Raw genomic sequence first — 22,469 nt, 5'->3', positions numbered from 1 at the left:
TTTTCATACATGTTGTTTTATTAAAATCATTTTTCACAGTATTTCAAATACAAACCAAAACAAAGAAGAAAAAAATACAGAATTATTTCAGCAAGAAGAGATCGGTAGATAAAACAGTTCCAATTCTTGAGTTTCACATGTTAATTAAAGCAATAGGTTTCTATTTTGTATGTTCAAAGGTGAGGTCCAGCTAACACTGGTTTATTCTGTAGAGTTTTTTTTATTGACTGTTGCAGTAGAACCCCCCATTTTGCCATTTCCCAGGTAAACGTGTCAAAAAGGCATAAATTCTAGAAAACATTAAATCAGGAAAAGAAAAAACGCAGCTTGCCTGGCACTGCAACAAAAAAAATATAAAATCCGGGGATGTAAAATTGGTGTTCTACAGTATTTTAAATGCGTTTGTGGTCCTCTAGAGTTGAGCATACACGCACAGATTAAAGAAAGTATGAAACAAGTTTCTGCAGCTAATCTCTTTCTGTATCATGGTCCACTGATCCCAACCAATAACCATGTACTATGATTCTCTATTTGTTCAGGTTTTAACATTTCATCTACCGATGCATCAAATAGGTCAGTGCATTGTGCACCGGCAGATAAGCAAATAAAGAGGAGCTGTGGCTTCTCTTCACTTTCTGGGGTCCTGATGGTTTGTGTCAGAAGATGACCATGTATATCCTCTTGTATGATGGTTGTCTGTTTAGCCACGACAATCAAACCCCTTCCTTTGTGCTCTGGGCCTTAATTCAAGTCTAAGGGCCTGCTGTGCAAAAACTGAAATAATTGATCCACCACTACCATTTGCAAATTGTTTAAGAATACCGCAATCTATATCATATTTAACTACCACAGTTAATTCAGCTTTTCTGTAAATGTATTCAATTCTTTTTTTTTTTAGATCAAATCAGTGCAGGATCTGTTTGGTGCATTTTACACAGGATAATCACAGACAGCAACAAGAAATGTCACATTTTCTTATGACTTTATGAAAAACAGAAAAGCTTTTATATTGATACTGTACGTGCTCAATTTTTATCTCAAAGTATAGTTTAATTTTTAGTAGGATCAGCCATAAATGCCTTCTGCTAGGTAATCTCTATGAATATGGTGAAAAGAACTATTTATGACTAAACATGCATATGACAAAGGAAATCTCGGATGCAATCATGTCATACCATATCTTACATGTGTGTTGGGAAGTTGGGACATGGAGTAATTAACATGAGTGCTAAATACAAGAGCGCAGTAACTCATAGCAAGTGTAGATATTTGCTTTTACTTTCTAACTTGTAGTAGACTGATCAAACTTAATTATCTTAGTGTATGAGCCCCAGAATGTCCTTGCCATTTTCAAATGCCTCTGTATTTCTCAAACTATTGGTGGTAACCTACTAAAAAAATAGTAATAAGGAGGTCTAATAACTGAGAGAAGAACAGTTTCTTATCCATGTTGCACTGAAAAACATTATTTCAATTTAAAATGATACTGATGGTGTAATGGTACAATAATGCCCCTGTTGACTCCCAGAAATTACCAACTATTTCATAATTATCACATCCTCTGAAAGTGACTCTGCTGTGTTGTGCCGCCATGAGTTTCAGACTTAGGCAACTTTGTACACTAGGCATATGGAGCCCCCTTTCTTCTCACCCCCCCCCCCCCATATTAGCACTAATTGCAAGTCCTCCTACTAGTCACATTTAAAAGATATGCTGTGACTTTGGCTTAATGAGTCTGAATGAGCTCACAGTATTAAAAGAGATTCCCCAATGACAACTCTTGCTTTCTATTAAAGAGGATCCACCTTTACACCTCTTGGTAAAACACTAATGGCCATGAACCCAAAGGCTGACTTAGTACAATTGACACACATTTGATAGTTACTGGACTTCACTAATATTCATAACATGAATGTTATTGTCTCTCTCTGTATATTTATACCAAACACAGTTGAAGCACTATTTGGTTTTTAGTTTGATTGTCACTTACTACATCTAACATTTTAGCAAGGTCCCCGGGCTTAAAAAATCCAACTAAACTGTTTGCTTCTTTGTTACTTTAATAAACACTTTTAATCCATTATAAGAAGGATCCTTCATTTGGAAAGACTTTTATATTCATATTTCTTGAAAGGTTACTAGAACGTATGGTTCATATACTTATCTGTTATACCTATTCCCGCTGTCCAGCGCCGCCTGAGGCAGGAAAGTTGATGCTGCTCCCCCCACGCATAGCTTTATCGCGTCAGAGGGGGTGAGGGGGGCCACAATAGCGCTCTCTGCACTAGAAGAGCTGAAATTCTGATTTTAAAAAATGGAGTTTCGGCTTACTTTCTGCGTGTCTCAACTCACCTCATGGCAGCAGCGTACCTGCCACTGTCTCACTAATAACATATTGAGGGATATGTCTTTGCTAAAGTGTATTTATATGCAATTCATTATATCCTTCATTTATTCTATACTTTATGGTGCCATTGTCTTTGACTTCCTTTATAGTCATCTTTTAATTACTTATTGTGTGACATATGAAGATCAGGCAACACATTAGGAAAAGAAAAGCTACAAGTGAAATCTGCATTTTAAGAGCTACAGCTTCAGTAAAAAGTGCTTACATTTTTTGAGCTTCAAAGCATTTAACAGAAATTAGGATACAAAGAACCTACACAATGATTAGAACAATATCTTACTGTGTGATTCGAAGATTGTGGTTTCATAGATATTATTATTGGAACCTGCAATCACTTTCGTAATTTGAAGGTAATTAAACCATATGTGAATTTGTTTTTACAGAAGTATAAGCGTTATACACTGGTTGTTACCCACTCAACGGCCTAGCCATATGATATTTTCCTTACATTAATTTGACGACGTAGGGTTGTGGATAGCTATATAGCGATACAAGTAGCAGTCACTTTTGTCACTTTTGTCACTTTTTAAAGAATGTATCACCCACAACCACATGGTGCTTTTGTAAAATAAAACATGACTGGAGTTGTAAAAGAGATAAGGAGTTTTTAACCTTAAATTTATGTAAACTCAGAAATAAGCGTTTGCAAATTCCTGTAGGACTAGCAAACCATGCATAGATAGCAACTCCTCACCTGTTTCAGGTATATGGATATGCTCAAACATGTACTAATTATGTGCACACAAAAAAAACCATATACTTCTACCATACATATGTATGCTATGTACACTGGGATAATGGACATTATCAATATATTTTCTATTTGCAGATTAGCAAACAATAACCAAAGAGAGAAATGCTAATTTTTAATTTCTATAAACAAGGACAAGTCTATTTTTCATAAGCACAAAATATGCTGTAATAAATGGAAAGGTCAAAGGTCTGTAGACTTTGAAAACTTTCTACTGTTGGGTGCTGTCTGGAAATTAATTCCATTTCCTGGAATCCTGGACTCTACCCATGGAGACAACAAGACAAGGTACCATCGTTCTCCAAGGTATTCCATGAAATTCCTTTTCCAACCAAGGTCATAATCCTCCTTTGGGGATCCACGAAACCACTCCTTGGTAGTGGAGCCACGACACAGAAGAATAGAATGCAAGGTGAAGAAAGCAAAGCAGAAAAGAAATCCTATGACACACGTGTCAGCAACAAAAGCGAAAACGAAGGCTGAGAGAGTCACTTGCCCTGTATGGAAATAGGGAAAAAGGCAAAAAATTTTTTATTTTTATCACTTTAAAAGGACCACATGTCCGATGTCGGTTATCTTATCACAAGTTATTTGCTTAGAATGACTTTTTTTTTTTTTTTTTAAATCTTTCTATTTAACAAGTTTTATACATAAATTCTTAATATCATCAGTAATATAGGTATTCAGTTCAGCACGGCAAAAACAGGTGAAAGAAAAATAGAAATACAAAGTAATATTACACGGCAGAACATAAAAAGAGTTGGGAAAAATGGTTGATCTATAAGAGAATTTATATGGTTGGGTTTGGCAAAACTAAATTGGTATCAAGTGGACTTTGGAATTAAAGTTCTTGAGTTCAAAATGAGGTTTAGGGTTTCCAAATTTCCTTATGCTGTTCAGCTGTGTCTGATAGTATAACAGAGATATGATGCATTGTATAAATATAGTCAAGCCGGGTTTTTAAATGAGACGTTGCAAAATGTGGGGCCAGTTCATAGCTATCACCCAGCAACCCAGCGCGCAGCTGCTATAACTTGTAAAGCCAGTTTATTCTGAATTTTAGAGAGAGTTTTGGAAGAAGTGATAATAACCTTACATCACTTTTACATACAAAGAAAATCTCAAAGCTGTGTTGCAAAGACCATTGCAAAACAAGACAATTTCATTAAAGGCATAGTTCAATTTTTCAAAAATGTATTTAAAGGACAAGGAAAGTCAAAATCAATTAAGAACACTATTCAATAGTACTAATATCGCTATGTAGAAACACTATATTTCTATATTTCTGGCTTGCCTAGAGAAAGATTTACTGAGATACACTTACTACATAATACAGACTCTTTTCAGTGAACAGCGCCATCTTTAATAGGGATGCCCACTTCCTTTACTGCACATGCATCCCCAGCCAGGCTGTGTCTGTCAGCAATCCCCCCCCCCCCCCTCCAGAAGCACTTGCAGGCTGTGTCTTTGTGATCCCACGCCGCCCCCCTTCCCCCCAGGCCCCCTCTCCTCGCTCCTGCACAGATACCAACCGGCACAGTCACACCAACCCCCCCCCCCCCCCACACACACACCACTCCCCACCTGAGTTTCTTCAGTCTGTGCAGTAGCGGGGATGCAGCAAGCAGGTGCGGGGACGGGAAGAGAGTGGTGGGGGGGGTTGGTGTTACTGTGCCGGTTGGTATCTATGCAGGAGCGAGGAGCGGGGGCTAAAGGGGGGCGCCTGCTTGTGCTGCATAGGGTCATTTGCGCATGCGCCGCCTACAGTCCTGGTCACCAAGTCATTGCAGGAGCAATGCATTATGGGAATCCTCTTTATTCAGCTCAGCGTTTTTTTCCTGTTTGGCTTCTGATCATCTGAACGATTGCAATTTGGGGAGACTTAAGGGCACTATTGAGACAATTGAAGGTATGCCTGCAGCTTGAGATAAACTCTTTACTAGCCTTTCCTTCTCCTTTAAATAATATTCCAAACAGGACTGCCCCTTTAATTGTTTAGTTTGTGTATAATCGAATTATAACTCTATACACCCCAATAGTAAATATACTAAACTCTACTATACTCTCTATGAAGCGATGACAGAAGGAGGATGCTGTGGGGCCCTTAACACCTGACCTATCTGCCTTGGATCTTAGTAAATGACCCCTATAGATGCTGATTTTACAAAATGCTAATTAATATTAGATATTGCTAAAGAAAATACTGCAGTGTAAATGCAGAAAAATGAAATACATAAACCTCATGTTTACCTGTGACCAGCATCATCCAAGGCATCAAAAGAAGAAAGAAGCTGTGAAATCCAAAACCCTCATGTAGCACCTCCATGAAAATCTCAGCGTTGAGAAATGTAGCGAGGAGAAGTGCCAACCAACCATGAACTAAGGTACAAAAGAAGTAGCGGTAATTGGAGTGCCCAACACACTTTCCGAGTAGCGTACAATGATGATCTCTCCGAAGGACACACACGTTGCAATCAAAGCAATGATGGCATCTTGGTGGAACATGAGTTTGGCAGGAGTAGCAATACCTACAAAGGCAAGAGGATACAGTATATGAGGCAAGGCTAATGATAACTAAACTAAATACCTAGTCTGCCATTAGCCAATACATAGTTAATATCATTAGCATTTAGATATCATTAGTATCTAGAAAGTGCCAAAAATATTCTGCTGTGCTATACTATAGAAGTACCTGTATGGAGATGCTAGTTAATAGCGTGAATATGAAAATTAGGATTCGGATTCAGTTCGGTATTTACCCGAATCTCTCACAAAGGATTCTGGGTTCGGCTGAATCCAAAAAAAGTGGATTTTGTGCATCCCAAGTTAATAGCAATACAGAAGCAATATAATTAAATACAGAGGGCACATTCAGCACCTTAAAAATATTTAGACCAGGTATGGAGTTCGGTTGCTCATGTGGGATATTAAATACAGACCTTACATTGAATTATTATTGTTGGATGGTTCAGAAGCGTATTTTAAAAGATTAAAAGAACATTTAAATCTATCCTAATCCTAAGGGGAGGATTTATCACAATCCAGCTTGCATTTTTCTTGTGAACAATATGCAAGAGCAATTTCTGAAGCCTCAAATAGTCATGATTTCTTAGAGAAAAAATATGTGAAAATTCACATGGAAAAAGCTTCAAAGTTTCTATAAAATGGAAATTGTCTCAAGCTCTCATTCAATATTTTTTCTTAAAGAATAGGGAAATGTGAAATCACCCCCAATCAACCCCTCAGTGAGCACCACGGAGCCACCCTTTTCTTCACTACGCCAAGGCTGATACATGTGCAGTATTGTGAAAAAGCAGGCTTTTTTGGTAAAGTTTGGCTTTTCACTTTACTGTGCATGCACATCCGCAAGAAGAGGATAACTCTGTGGTGCTCACTGAGAATAAACCCGGGCCGGGGCAGTTTTCTACTAACAGGAGCACAAAATAAGACTTTAGATTTTGTCAGAGACATTATTATTAGAGGAAAGGAGCTTCCATTTGAAGCAGCGTAGGTGGTTTTTCACGGTGAGGGCAGTGAGGTTATGGAATGCCCTTCCTAGTGATGTGGTAATGGCAGATTCTGTTAATGCCTTTAAGAGGGGCATGGATGAGTTCTGGGGTTGAACTTGATGGACACTGGTCTTTTTTCAACCCTATGTAACTATGTAACTATGTAACTATTATAAAGAGTGCACTATGCTCACCTTGGATACATTCTTTACTGATTTATGTGCCCCTATTCTGAAATGCTTGCTGTCCACCCATCCTGGCATACAAGATGATGGGGGGGGGGGATCAAGCCACTGCATTTTTTGTACGTATAGCCCTAATATAATGTTATTGCTAAAAAGCACTGGTCACACAATTCTCAAATCAACAACCTGTTCATATAAAGCTGACTTAGCTTATTATTTATATTTTACCTACAAAGTGATAAATAAGTTATAAGAGTAGAGAAGTATTCAAGACTTTAAAAATACTCACTCCCAACCTTGTCCCATGCTGCCATGCTCCAGAAAGACTCCTTTAATAGTTGGATTGCTCTGAATGAATCTTAACATGTTACCAATGACATTAAATAAAAGATAAGATGTCAGCACAAAAAGCATTACTTGTCCATTTCCTGGGATAGTCAGAATTAAATAAACCACCTCCAGTGCCACTGAAGAGACAAGAATGGATGTTATACACACAGGCAATACCACTGCGGGGTCCCAGCTTTTCTTCTCCATGGTCCTGCAAATCATAATTGTATCTATATGAATATGTGTAAGATGGGACAACCCGGAAATCTTGAAACAGTGTAGATGAATATTTGTAAATATCAATATTTATGTATTTAACTATTCTAGGTTTTTGCAGTGCACAGAAATCTCCATGAGGAGGAACAATCTTTGCAATGTACTGTTGTCAAACAGCATGATTTAGATGTTTGGAAGTAGGAAAAAATACTAGGTAAGAATAACAAGGTTAAAAAAAAGCACTAATTATTTTTTAAGAACTATTAAGTATTCACTGCAGCTAGGGTATGTGTATATATATATATATATATATGACAGTTCCCCTTTAATATATATTATGTGCATAACCAAAAATACATTTATAATTGAAGACATAATAATGCACCATATACCATATGCTTGAAAACGAATGCAAATGATTTTTCAGATGATTTCTTACCTCTTATTAAGGTCACCTTCCCGCTGCATGACATCGGATTTATAATGATGCCACTACTAATTTTATGAAGGGCAATGGGTCAGGTTTCAGAGAAAAACCAAAAAAGCCTAAAATTGAGAGCCTCAACGATTACAGACTTATCACAGCACCATCAGTTGCTATGAAGTGCCTTGAAAAACTGGTTCTCAAAAGTATAAACTCCATTATTCCAAGCTCTCTGGATCCACTCCAATTTGTGTACTGCTAGATCTACAAAAGATGCCGTTGCCTAAGCAACATCTGGAGAAACCCAACACATACATACGCGTGCTGTTCCTAGACTACAGTTCTGCTTTCAACACTATACCTGTAAATCCACACAAACTAATTAACAAACTTGCAACACTCGCTCTGCCCCAGCACTTCTATAACTGGATTCATGATTTTCTCACTAACAGACCACAGTTTGTCACGGTTGGGAACCGCATGTCTACTACAATCTTAATCAGTACAGGCACACCACAAGAATACTGTCTTAGTCCCAAGCTCTTCTCCTTATACACTTCAGACTGTTCATTAACTGCAGATAATTGCAAAGTCCTTGGTCTCATTCAGAACAATGATGAAACAGGTTATAGATAGATATAGATAGATGAAAGTACAGTGGGAAAAATGACCTGGTTCTCAACACAATAAAAACAAAAGAGATGATCATAGATTTCAGACTGTATCAACATGTGCGACTACAAATTGAAGATTTAAAAGTTGAGAGCATCAAATTTCTAGGTTTACATATCGCAAATTCTTTAAAGTGGACCAACAACACTAAAGCCTTAATCCAAAAAGCTCACCAACATCTACATTTCCTTAGAAGACTGGAGCAATGTGGTGTCAAGTTGGCACAAATTACTTTCTACAGAGCCACTACAGAAAGCATTCTAACTGGTAATATTCTAGTGTAGTATGGCAGCATCACACAACAGGAAAAAGCCTCTCTCCTAAGAGTGGTTAAAACTGCTGAATGGATCATAACCACCACACTTCCATCATTATCTGACCTAGATACTGCCAGATGCAAGAACAAAATCAAAGCCATTACTAGCGACCCAAGTCACCCAAGGAATCAACTGTTCATCTGGAATAAGCCTATTCTTTTAGACACCGAAGGCCTAAAAGCATAAAAGCTAGGAGCTAAAACTATTTAACAGCTTCTTTCCAAGAGCAGTCAGACAAATTGCAAATTAACCCAGGTGTAAGGAAATACACAGCATACACAGCCATTAGCACTCATTTCACTCATAAACTCTCTGCACTGTTCATATATTCTAATATATATATCTGTACTACTGGAGTCTAGGATTATTAATGTATAAATGGAAATCCACAAACTTTTTAGCACACTCAGCACTGACAGCACTTTACCATTGCACTTGTTATTATGTATCAGTTGTAATTGTAGTGTAATTGTGTATTACATTGTAAAATACAAATGTGTCTTATTGACCTATGCTGCATAATAATTCCTATGTACAAATGGTAATAAATTCCTACTTGACTTGAAATTGCTGTAGGTCAGATTTATCATGGTATGGCAAGCATAAACATTAGAAAAATAAAAAAAAAAATAAAAAATATTTACTTTCTGTGCTAAAGAAAAACTTTAGCAAACAAACCATGGACCTGCCAAAGGTGTCTCATAACAATCTATCTGTAAATGCATTGATTCCAAAATTATATGTGCTACATCTTTATTCTGGGATACATTAAATTATGTCAAACTGATGACCTACTTTGAGAACATGTTCTGCTCAAGCAGGATTGGTTGTGTAAGTTTAAACGTGTGTTAACCACAACACAAAACTCCATCCTGTCTTAAACAAAGCATTTTTGTCTTACTGGATATAATACACTGGTTTATCAACCAATTACGTTTGCATTTCAATATCATGGTACCCATTACATACAGGTACAGGGTGTAGCTATGCCATATTATGCCTGGGGTGCAGGGATATATAATTTACATGTCACATATTTTACATAGAAATAATAACCTTGCAGTCTATAATCAAGAGCATAAACCTTTGAGAGAATCTTTAAAAGTACATGTAAAGTCTATTTCATTTTTATAAGGCACCCCCCAGTGAAATAGATTGCTAGTTTTTTCACCCAGGCCAGTGACCTTGTTAGGAGAGAACAGCACCAGTCTGTGGGAAAAAAAGTATCTGCTCTGTGCAGTAATTTTACTTAATTTCTGCCGCCAATTGTGAAAATCCCTGTTGATGCACGAGCAGTAGAGTAAACCCAGTGCAATCTACTTTACTGTACTGCGCATGCTCAGAAAGCCAAATGCCAGAGAAATTGAGATATATAGTAAGGAAAAGCCAGCACAGTGCTTGGGTAGTATTTCCATGGGCCACTGCATTTTTTTTCTAAAAAGGAGCACCGGCTCAAGGAAAAGCTTATCTATTTCACTTGCGGGGGAACTAACAGTAAAACAGACTTTACTCTATTAATTTCAAGTGCAGTCACTTCATCTAAAAAAAACCCACATCACAATAAAAAAAGGAAATTCCTAGTTGACTGTGGGAACTAGGTTGTTCTAAACAGAGTAGTGAGCAAACATATAGATGGAACAGTGAAGAGTGGGTCAGAAGAGACCTTACCCTGACCTCCTGGTAACTTTAAGAGTAAATATATCATTCCACCTGCCAAATAAGGGCCCTATTCATATTCCTGCCCCAAGTTTGTAACTTACGCCACACTAAAAGTCACTATTATTGCCAGGGCAGCTGCAGAGAAAGGAGTAGTGGCTGCCAGTCAGTGCCAGCATACAGCAACATGGAGGAAGCTGGAGCTTCCCTGCACCCATGGAGCTTTCTAATCCATGTTGTAAAGCTATGGTGACACAGCACAGACAGTTTTCATGTGAAAACCCCTTTCCAATTATTATCAACACAGGTTTATAAAGTGCCAACATATTCTGCAGCTCTGAACAATAAATGGTGTAAACAATGAACATACAAAAACAACCAATGACTGATAAAAGAGGTAAAAACTATTCACCTTATTCAAACCACTGTCTGGTTGTTAGGGTAAACTACACCCTAGCAAGAGATAGTTGCTAAATAAATAGCTAAATATCAAAAACCCAAAACAAATAAAGACCAATTACAAACTGTTTCAGAATATCACTGTCTACATTATACCAAATGTTAACTGACAGGTTATCTAGGCTTTTACAATATAATGGTTAATTGCTTATAATCAATTTTTCTTTTATTTTGAAAAAAAAAAATTAGGTTTTGGATAGATTCGTGGTGTTTAGGGTGGGTAGCCATAAAGCCTCTGAAGACATTTCTTTCTATAAAGAGCTGCACAGAACTAATTCTGAACCAACCTTTGTGGCACTAAACGGATTCTATTACTTATTCTTGTCATCACCCCCCCCCCCCTTTCCCCAAACTACAGCAAGCACCATACCTGTCTCAATCAAATAGCAGTAGGAAGTATATGGCTTTATAACCACACAGGTAACCCTGCTATTTATAGACAAACTGACGTGAGGATATAGTAAATCAATGCTATACGGATGGACTTTGGAACCATTGTTAGCAGTTCATCATTTCTATAGGAAGTGTTCATATACAGCCTTAAAGGAAGGAGAACTATATCCCCCACCAGGTCAAAAAGCCCCTTAACTGGCCTGCCTCGATTCCCCCACCTGGTCCTTATCGCATAGTCTGTAACTTAAAAAAAATGGCCCTATAGAAAACCCCAACCTAAAAGAGCAGAGCGTTGGCAGCAGCACACCTGGGCTCCATCTTCCGGTCAGTCGAACATACTTCGGGTCTCGCCGCTGACACAGACCCTGCTTGAGCATGCGCAGTTTACACTAATTTCCTGCTAGCCCCAACTGCACATGCTCAAGCAGGGCCCGTGTCAGCGGCGAGACCCGAAGTATGTTTTTTAAGTTACAGACTATGCGATAAGGACCAGGTGGGGGAGTCGAGGCAGGCCAGTTAAGGGGGATTTTTGACCTGGTGGGGGGTATAGTTCTCCTTCCTTTAAAACTGTATATGAACACTCCTAAGGGAGCTTTTCAAAGGGGAATAGTTCTCCTTTAAACTACAAAAACTTAACATTGTTATAAATAAAGTTTATCATATATCCACTCATTTAGTGTTTCTAGCTTCCAGTACTAATTACACTACAGATGATCCATTATTACATACACTTACCTTGTGGAGGAAGTAAAGTATAGGCAAGTAAGCCCCTCCCATCCAGGAAGAAGATCTGCAGTGAATATAAGAGAAAAAGAGAGTTAAACAGCGCTCCTTCCAAACCCTTTCAGTACTTCACACATAAATACAAGTTGCTTATTCCATGTTTAAAGTTCCCACAAGTCTCTTGTCATTAAGGTGTCAGTGGAATAAACAGTGTGTTGGTTTTACCACATAGTATAAATGCAGTGCTGTATAAGTAAATCACCCTCCTCCACTTGCATTCCTCCCAAAACAAAATCAGACAGAGTTCATAGTGTAGCAGACTATCTAAACAGCCCTGCATGCTATTAAGCAACTTGCTTTGAGTTTGGAAAAATCCCACGTTGTATAAGTTACCAGCAGTAGAAGTCTCCTTCCTGCTCCAATTCAGAGCTTGCTTCCCTTCCTGCCATGTGATTCTCCTCCGGGTGCCTGCAGGGTCCTAATGCTCTCAGCTAGTTCCCACTCCCAGCACTCCCAGACAGCCCTTTCCAAATAGAACAAAAATCAGAATGTACTGAGAAGAATTTTAATCAATTAAATAGAAAAACAAAAATCCAGACTTATATATAGGATTCCTGAACCTAGCTTAACATGTTTCGTGTATACAATACACTTCCTCAGAGGTTTCTTGTGTCCCACCCCTAGTATTTATAGGTTAAAGGTCATAGGGGCTTGTTATATTGCCCAATTTATATCTATACATAAATAAATGCATAAATAGATAAAACATATTAAATACAGAAATCCTAAGGGCTGTGGCAGACAAATCTTTGTTGCCGCGGGCATCCCACTGGCAAGAATGTAAATACCGGTGGGATGGCATACACGACGCTACAATTTAGAGAAGTCGCCCACAGTTGCCTTAAGAGGAAACTTTAGGTGACTTCAGCAAATCGCAGCGACGCATATGCCATCCTACCGGCAATTTACATTCTTGCCAGTGGGATGGCATTGCGGGGAGATTAGTTGCCCGTGGCACACACAAACCTATACTGACCTATCTATACACTCACATACATAAACTATATATACAACCACTAATACTAACTGTAGACTTTAGTATCACAATAGCCTTGGATATTCTGCTTGTTCAAGAACTCATCCAGGCCCCTCTTAAAGGCATTAACAGAATCTGCCATTACAACTATTATCACTAGGAAGGGCATTCCCCAACCTCACCTCTGGTGCACTGATTGTTTTTATGGGGAAAAAGAACATCCCCCATCTGCCTATATTCCCCTCTAATGTACTTGTACAGAGTAATCATGTCCCCTCGCAAGCGCCTCTTTTCCAGAGAAAACAACCCCAACCTCGACATTCTAACCTCATAGCTTAAATCTTCCATCCCCTTTACCAGTTTAGTTACAGTCTCTGCACTCTCTCCAGCTCATTAATATCCTTCTTAAGGACTGGATCCCAAAACTGCTCTGCATACTCAAGGTGAGGCCTTACCAGGGACCTATAAAGAGGCAAAATTATGTTTTCATTCCTTGAGTCAATGCCCTTTTTTATACAAGACAGCACTTTATTTGCTTTAGTAGCCACAGAATGACACTGCCTGGAATTAGGCAACTTGTTATCTACAAAAATCCCTAGAGCCTTCTCAATTAAGGATCCCCCCAACACACTACTATTAAGTGTAAAACTCGTGTTTATAGTATTTCTACCAAAGTGCATAATCTTTAGCTTTCTTGTGGTTCTTCCCACATATTGTTTTCCACAGGGGCATTGTAGGAGGTAGCCAATATTCTTCATATTACAGTTCAATGGCTGTTTTACTGTATATGTTCTCCCCTTAGAGAATGCACTGAACACTTTTACTGCTGTATTTTTTAGTGGTTTCACATGCTACACAATTCTTACAATAAGTAAATGTTGGTTTATTCTTAAGCCACATCTCTTCCTGTCTGTTAGTCCTCAGATAACTCGGAAATAATTTCCTTTTTAAAAGGGCAGACAATATAAAACGGAATTACTTTGTGGTAAAATGCAAGTAGAAGATATGAGCAATAAGTTTTTGTTTTTTTTATCAACTTGGTCAATATTGGTTTTAGCTCACCCTGTCACGTTCAACCATCTTAATCCCAACCCTGTGCGTCCACGAGCCAAATGCTCAACATCAGCTATGATACTGTTTAAGATATAATATGGGGCATATTTATTATATTGTGTTAATAAAAAGCAAAGCAGAGATCTGATGTTGCCTTAAACACTATAATAAATATGCCCCCATATAATGTGAGCTGGAGTATCAACAAGGTAACTGTATCTTGTAATGTTGTAAATTGCTATTCACCTGCTTTAGGATGGCTGCTGGAGCATCAGATAACATAGTTACATAGGGTTCATTAAGTTCAACCCATCCAAGTAAACCCAGCACACACAAGCTATACTTACCAATCTATACACTCACATACATACACAATATATACAACCACTAATACTAACTGTAGATATTAGTATCACAATAGCCTTGGATATTCTGCTTGTTCAAAAACTTATCCAGGCCCCTCTTAAAGGCATTAATAGAATCTTCCATTACCACATCACTAGGAAGGGCATTCCCCAACCTCACTGCCCTCACCGTGAAAACCCCCCTATGCTGCTTCAAATGGAAGCTCCGTTCCTCTAATCTAAAGGGGTGACCTCTGGTGCGTTGATCATTTTTATGGGAAAAAAGAACATCCCCTATCTGCCTATAATCCCCTCTAATGTACTTGTACAGAGTAATCATGTCCCCTCGCAAGCACCTCATTTCCAGAGAAAACAACCCCAACCTTGACAGTCTAACTTCATAGCTTAAATCTTCCATCCCCTTTAACAGTTTAGTTGCAGTCTCTGCAATCTCTCCAGCTCATTAATATCCTTCTTAAGGACTGGATCCCAAAACTGCCCTGCATACTCAAGGTGAGGCCTTACCAGGGACCTATAAAGGGGCAAAATTATGTTCTCATCCCTTGAGTCAATGCCCTTTTTTATACAAGACAGCACTTTATTTGCTTTAGTAGCCACAGAATGACACTGCCTGGAATTAGACAATGCCAGGACACCTAAATTTCACTTTCTGCACTAAGACTGAAAGGTCACACAAATCTTTTGTTTATAAATTTGAGCCAGCTGACATGCCTCCCTAAACCCTATATGCATGCTTGTGTAAGATGCCGTGGTGCTCTTATGTCATGCACGTGTGGGTGGGTGTTCTGGGGAGGGGCGCAACTATTAGTGTTATAGGGATTGTGTAGTGCAGTGCTGTCCAACTTCTGTAGTTCCAAGGGGCAGAATTTTCTGGTCTTTGTGTTGGAGGGCCCATTCACTTTAAACCACACCACAAAATGTTTTTTGTAACTTCTTTTTTATTAAACATAAGCAATAATGACAGTTTACATAGTTTCTTTCAATTAGTGAAGCATTTAATACTGCTGTCTTTGACATATATATTATTAATAACAAGAGATATGTAGGGACCACAAAATGTTTTTAATTGGTACAACAAAAAAGTAGCACAGCTCATCCATATCCTTGTATGCACCTCCGCCACAGGTGCAGCTTCCAATGAAAGAACAAAATAGGGCAACAGGGATATGAGACTGATAAACTGTTTAAAAAAAGTGTTAGGTCCACACAACATGTTTTGAGCCTTCTGGCTCTTTGTCAAGGGACACTTGACAAAGAGCCAAGAGCTGGTAGCTATCCCTCTGTACTCACAGAGGCACATGTAAGCACTGTACACTGGTGGAACGCAACATGCTGTGTTCCACCTGCATTTAGCGCCTGAGTTTTGCACTGCATTCCACTGTGGTGGTGCTCTCCTTAGAAATATTGGTTTTAGTCTTAAACTGGTACCTCAGACCCAATAGAAGGCAACAATAGTAAGTGATCAGACTATCCTTCAGCAGCTTGGGGGTCAAGTGTGTGCTTTGCATGTATGAGGCCTAGGTTCAATCCCAGGCTCCTCCATGATTTTGGATAAAAGAACTTCATTAAAGTATTCTCTAGGGTTCAGAAGCAAACATGTGTGAATATAGTGCTATCAAATATGCTTTGAAAAAGGCTGCCTTACTGAAAGTGTAAAGGTTTAAGAGCAGTGGTTCCTTCCTAGAGTTTCTCAGTGCACTAAATGGGGGCCTAACCTATTAGTTTTTTTTTTTTTATAAATGATACTGGTTTCATTTTCTTTAGTGCCAGAAATAACAAAAACTAAAGATATTTCTTAATTAAGGGCAAAGGTATGTTGAGCACATGCCCTATGTATTTAGCCCATGTTAACAATGGGGTGTATACTGTCCCTCTGACTTAAAAAAAACCTTGGTAGCCCAGGTTTTGATATGCTAATAGATGTCTTCTCACTCGCCATTCTCACTCCTTGTGTCAGATAATGGGGATGTAGCTCAGCGGTAGAGCGCATGCTTTGCATGTATGAGGCCCCGGGTTCAACCCCCGGCATCTCCAGGGTTTTAGATAAGAGCCTATACACCAGAGGTTGCAGCAAGGAGTACAAATATTGATGTTACTTACACAGGCCATGTTCTAAAATAATCAAAAAAAGTACTGCTTAAACTTCCAACCAAAAATAAGGTGTAAAGGAGTATTTGGATGAAAAAAATCCGGCTATGAATGAGTACTGAAATGGTTCACACCTCAGACTCAGACTGTAAGCGCCCATATTGTTCACCTAAGACGAACTTTAGGAGCAGTACCAGCATTGTGTCACTGTATGTATTGCCTGCCCTATGCTCCCTGCGTGTGCCATATTCTGCCTTCCCTATGCTCCCTGTGTGTGCCATTATCTGCCTGCCCTATGCTACCTGTGTGTGCCATACTATGCCTACCCTATGCTGCCTGTGTGTGCCATATTCTGTCTGCCCTATGGTGCCTGTGTGTGCCATACTCTGCCTGCCTTATGTTACCTTTGTGTGACATATGCTGCCTGTGTGTGCCTTACTCTGCCTGGCCTGTACTGCCTGTGTGTGCCATACTCTGCCTGCCTTATGTTACCTTTGTGTGCCATATGCTGCCTGTGTGTGCCTTACTCTGCCTGGCCTGTACTGCCTGAGTGTGCCATACTCTATGATGCCTGTGTGTGTCATACTCTGTCTAGTCTATGCTTCCTGTGTGTGCCATACTCTGCCTGCCCTTTGTGCCTGTGAGAGGTGAACATGGTAGGGGTTTGTTCTGGGAGTTCAACAACATGTGAATTATTATGGACCCTTATGGAAGGTGTGTTATGTGATGGGGGTTGCAGCACAATCTACAGGGGAGGCATATGGATTTAAGGATATGTCTTAATATGACATAACTTCTTTCACATATGCAGTGAGCACCAACCATTTGGGTTTTTGCTGTGCTACCACCATTAATATGGGTATAGGCATAAAAGCTCTTGTGGTAACATGGTTGTGGTTTAAAAAAAGGGGAGTGTTCAAAACAGCACTGGTCTATATCATTCAATGCCTTTGTAGTTCATTTATATAATGAAGAAAACAAAGTATGTCTAAAATAGCATGTGTGGCAAATCAAGCCCATCTTGTCTGGCAATTATTAGCAAATATTCTCCGTTCTTAAAATTCCCCTAATACTTTTTTAAATAAACTATATTTTGGTGGTTATCTGCCAGTCTGTTCTAGCTAAATTAAAGACCACCACTTTGCGTTTGTGACTAATGAAAAATTCAATTAAAATATCACTTACTGAGCTGATAAATAACAAAAGATATTGGAAATAATAAGGCTTGGTTAATAATCAAGGGCCAGGTACTCCTTTTGATTTTTGATTCACTTGCTCATGTTACACAACGCCTATTTTAGATAATTTTTTTTATAACTAAAAAAGTTTTTTGATGTGTCGAAACACTGGATGTTTTGTTTTTTATTGATGTACCTGTATTGAAACATATTGCCCTGTTTTGTTGCTGAAATGTACACTTTTAGATGTTTGGGTCAATACATACCATTTAATTAAAGAGACATTTTTAACTAACTATATATTGTTAACCATTGCTGTTTTTGTTACCATTTGGTAGACCAGGTTTTGAAATACTGAAATGCTAATTTAGCACTACAATTGACTAAAGGAGATGTGACTCAGTGGAAGCCTCCATGCTTCACATAGATGAGGCCCTGGGTTCAATCCCTGTCATCTCTGGGGTTTTAATAAAAGCATCAAAGGTTGAAACTTGGGGCAAAGGACAGCTTCCTTATACAAATATTGATGTTACACAGGCCATGTTCTAGAATAGTCAGAAAAAATACTACTTTCCTAAACAGGTAATGGGAACTTGGACAAACTTACAATGGAAAGGTTGTGGAGGACTATTTAGATTGAAAAGCCATCTTTGCTTGGCATGTTTGGCATGAATAAGGCCTGGAATCTGCAACTTATCAAATGGCACACATTGGAAGCTCAGAACAAACTTCTAATGGAAAGGTTGTAGGTTGTCTGGATTGGAAAGACACCTTTGCTTGGAGGGTTAACTTTAGAAAACCTTATTTTTGTCAAATATGCATCAAATATCCTGCAGAAATGGTTGAAACAAGCAGTTTCCACCAGGAACTTTAAGAAGGTGACAGATTTCCAACTAGATTCCACCATATGGATGCATAGCTAGTTTTAGATCTGCAAAAGCAGCTCTGCAGCTCCACACTAAATTGAGTGCATTTCAGGCATGTTTTCAGCCCTAGCTTTTTTATTACTTCGGTAGACCAAGCTTTTGAAATGACAGTATAGCATGATTTTTGGTAGTGTCCTCAACAATCTGTTACACAAATTTGCCATGACGAGAGTTATCAATGTGCCAATTCTGGGACCAGTATGATTTGCCCCCTGACTAGTAAAACACCAGTTTGCCCAATGGGGGCAGGGGATTCCCCCTGAATTAAATTAAGAGTTGTGGAAAGATTTAACTTTATGGATTTGTGACCATTTTCAGCCTAACCTATAAAATGTTGTTACATCCATTCCTAGAAAAATGTTAAATGTATATTTTAAAGAGAATGCTCACCTTTGAAACAGAATTTTTCATTTAAATAAAATTGGCAATTAGTTTCTATTAACAAGATATTTACTTGAAAAGGTTGCACTGATTAAATCATAGACAACCTGCTGTCTGCCCAAGCTAAGGGGATCACCGACACCTTAGCTGTGAAGGATCCTGCCTACAGAGGAATGATGTTGCAAGAGCTACCTGGGAAGTGCAGGTGTCAATGTCTACTGCACATGCCTCCTTCATTTGCAAATCTTCATTACTGAGGCAGGCGAGAGATTCAAGTGGCTGTCAAAAATCTGTAGGGAGGTTGTAGCCAGCAGGCAGCATGCCACACCTAGATCTTTGCTGCCCTGGGCCCTGGCCTTCGTGGCCTGCCCACAAATCCATACCAAATGTGATCAAGGATATGCAAGCGTCACTTCCGGTCGCAGGTAAACATTTTTGGGAGTCCCCAGTGCCCACTTTAAGAAAGTTGACAGTTCTGGAAATGGTGTTTTTTTGTTAACAGAAACTGCCAATATTATTCAAATGGGCAAATCTGTTTACATCTTTAAAGTGTTTTAAATCTGAACATCCCATTTAATATGCATTAATAGCTTAGCACTGGGTGGAGTACTGAAATAGATTGTGAGGGGGACAAACAGAGAGATTGTGTGGAGAGAACAGCCAGGAAAAAAGCTGAGTTCTACTCTGCAGTCTGGCATCTACAGTATGTGTGGGTTCTTCTAGTAGCAACAAATGCAATGGCACTCAGAGCTGAAAACGTGACAAGCCCTTTGATTCAAACTTTATTGCGGAGATGCATCGTTTCGGGGCAAATGTTGCATCTTATCAAGGGGTCACTTTGCCCCGAAACGATGCATCTACGCAATAAAGTTTGAATCAAAGGGCTTGTCCCGTTTTCAGCTCTGAGTGCCATTGCATTTGTTGCTGTTTGGATTTTAGGAGGGTGCTGATCCCTCCAGCAGTGTGCACCGGGCGCCTAATATAATTTGGAGAGCCAAGGGTGTGCGAGGAAGGTCTCTGGTTCGCTTATGTATGGGTTCTTCTAGTACTCACAGTACCTAATTTCTTCCACTTCTTGTAGGCTCATCAGTTGACTGAACAAACAATTTGTATATTTTCTCTTTAAACTAGCTTAAACTGCCCTCTCCCTTCTTCTGTTTCACTGCAGATCGTTTGTTTGAGATGCAGAGCTGTCAACCCCGACTATTTTATCGAGAGTTACCCAATTTTGGTTCCCCCCACAGTCTCCTGTCCCCCCCAGTAATGTTCTCCTGATTTTAAGCAAATTCCCTTAAGTCTCAAGGTGAATTCTGGTGCGCATCAGTAATGTGTCCTAAGCAAATTGCACATGCATGGGCAAAAATTGTTGGCTTCAGTGCAAATTTTGCGCACGGATCTAAGCTATGATTGAGTAGTAAGTCGGTTATTAGTGTATGTTTATGAATGATTTATGGATAATAATTATACACAGGGCCGGATTTGAGAATGGGGCACCGCTAGGCCGGCTTAAGGGGGGGAAGGGAGTTCTTAGCATTCTTGAGGGAAGGGGGAGCAGGAGAGGGGAGAGAGCTGTGTAGACTCTGGCACAGGAATTAAGGATCCAAATAGCACAAAATACCGGCACAACAGGATTTGTTTGGGGGGATAAACTCTGCTGATTTTAATAGTAGCAAACCATGTAACGTTTCGGGGGCACGCCCCTTCGTCAGACATGTCCTGTTGTGCCGGTATATTGTGCTATTTGGATCGTGGTGGAGAGTGCCGACGTCTCTCTAAATACTGTGCACCAGGTGGAACAGAGTGGAAAGGCTAGGGTGTGCTGGTGAGTGTGGATTGACAGGAATTAAGGAGACAAGGAAGGAGACAAGAAATCATGTATTTCTTTTGATAGAGGACTATCAAAGTGCAGCGTTTCTGTGAGTACTTATGGCTGTATTTACATAGACTTTCTTAGTTTTTACATTTCCTTTGAAGCCCCCACTTAGCAGAACAAGCCTTCCTTATTTCTCTGGTGGGGGGTCAGTCAGAGGGAGGCAGATGTGCTGTGCAGGGGAGCAGGGTACTAGGGTAAAAATATAACTTACAAAACAAAGGGGTAGAAATATATGTATACTTTTGGATAAAAATTCACTTTTTATATTACCCTATTGTAAATGTGAGGGTATAAAGAATATAGCTGGCTGTGGGTGTTTTCCCACTAATCAATCTAAAACTGTGAATAAGGCAGACCTGTCAACTGCCCCTGTTTTCACAGGAGTTACCCAATTTCTGACTCCCTCCCCTGGTCTCCTGTCATTCTACCCTTTTCCTCCTGTTTTCCTGTTTTCTATCTTTCTATCTAAAAATACCCAGTGTCCCCATGTGCAGAATAAAATATTCAATGTGCGCATGTGCAATGGGGTCCAGCAGCTTCAGAATCACTTCTGCACATGGGCCGTGACCTCACATCCGGGTTTCAGAATCCTACTGTTCCCCCGGATAAAGCTCTTCCCATGTTGATAGCTCTGCAAAGGGGCCAGAGTGGTGATTCTAGTAAATAAATGACTATACTATGAACCAAGCTGGCTTTCCAATTCAGTTATTTATGTAATTATATTTGCCCTTACAACCATACAAAGCATTTTTTCTCATTCAAACGGATGTTGTCTATGTAGAGCCACACAATCACATGGTAGGGTATTACACACCCAGAGAAATCCTGGATTTTCACATTTCCTTTTAAGCCACCAAACCTGTTTCAAAGGAACCTGTTTCAGGGATAGTGCTTGTTACTGTAACTGCTTCCAACCATATTGCTGCCAGGGACTGGCATTCTCTAATGCCCACACTATTTCCCTACTTTCCTTTCCCCTGTTTTTGCAAACATATTCTCCTCCACCCCAATAACAAAATTTAAAAAAGTAGAACAGGGAAACTGCTGCTACTTCGCAACACTGGTATCGTAGTAACCTCTGCTTGTGTGGACATTTAGGTTAAGGGCATTCCTACTGTTTTGCCATTTGTTTCCTATAGTACTTCACTTCCTGTCTAAGCTGAGAGCAAGTATGGAGCAGGCCAGTCTTACCTGCCATGTTATAATAATTATACCAGAATTTACTGTGCCTCTCTCACTGCTTTACTTGTACTAACACAGCAGAATCAACAAACCCATTGTTATCCAAGCAGTTTATCACATGTGTAAGCAGTGTAATACTACACTAACTACATGAATTGTTTAAATAACTGCAAACAACTGGATGAAAGCTAAATGCAGTTAGTTAGCAAAAAAATTATAGATATTTATTGCATGCCCTTTGTGATATTTGCCTTTAGGGAAGCTCAGTTTGATTTCATATTCATTACATGGATTTGCCACGTAACGCCTTTAGTCCATAAGGTGTGTCTTTCTGAGTAATGAATA

The 22,469-nt window shown here is 39.3% G+C and overlaps 1 protein-coding gene and 1 non-coding gene across 6 annotated transcripts; one reads left to right on the top strand and one right to left on the bottom strand.

Moving 5' to 3' along the window:
• Positions 1-15,008, bottom strand: zdhhc24 (zinc finger, DHHC-type containing 24). 5 transcript variants are annotated; one of them, NM_001130363.1, is given in 6 exon segments: positions 3,238-3,655; positions 5,409-5,686; positions 7,142-7,393; positions 12,055-12,109; positions 12,436-12,565; positions 15,001-15,008. In NM_001130363.1, coding segments are annotated over 3 exon segments (840 nt in total). In that variant the 5' UTR covers positions 7,390-7,393; positions 12,055-12,109; positions 12,436-12,565; positions 15,001-15,008; the 3' UTR covers positions 3,238-3,341.
• Positions 15,009-16,458: 1,450 nt separating this feature from the next.
• On the top strand, positions 16,459-16,530 carry trnaa-cgc. Its single transcript has one exon. It is a non-coding gene; the product is annotated as a tRNA-Ala (tRNA).
• The last annotated feature ends 5,939 nt before the right edge of the window (positions 16,531-22,469 follow it).

The sequence above is a fragment of the Xenopus tropicalis genome, chromosome 4, assembly GCF_000004195.4.
Source record: "Xenopus tropicalis strain Nigerian chromosome 4, UCB_Xtro_10.0, whole genome shotgun sequence".
NCBI classification, from domain to species: Eukaryota; Metazoa; Chordata; class Amphibia; order Anura; family Pipidae; genus Xenopus; species Xenopus tropicalis.
The sequence above is the reverse complement of the archived record's forward strand: the minus strand, read 5'-3'. Positions and strand labels throughout refer to the sequence as shown.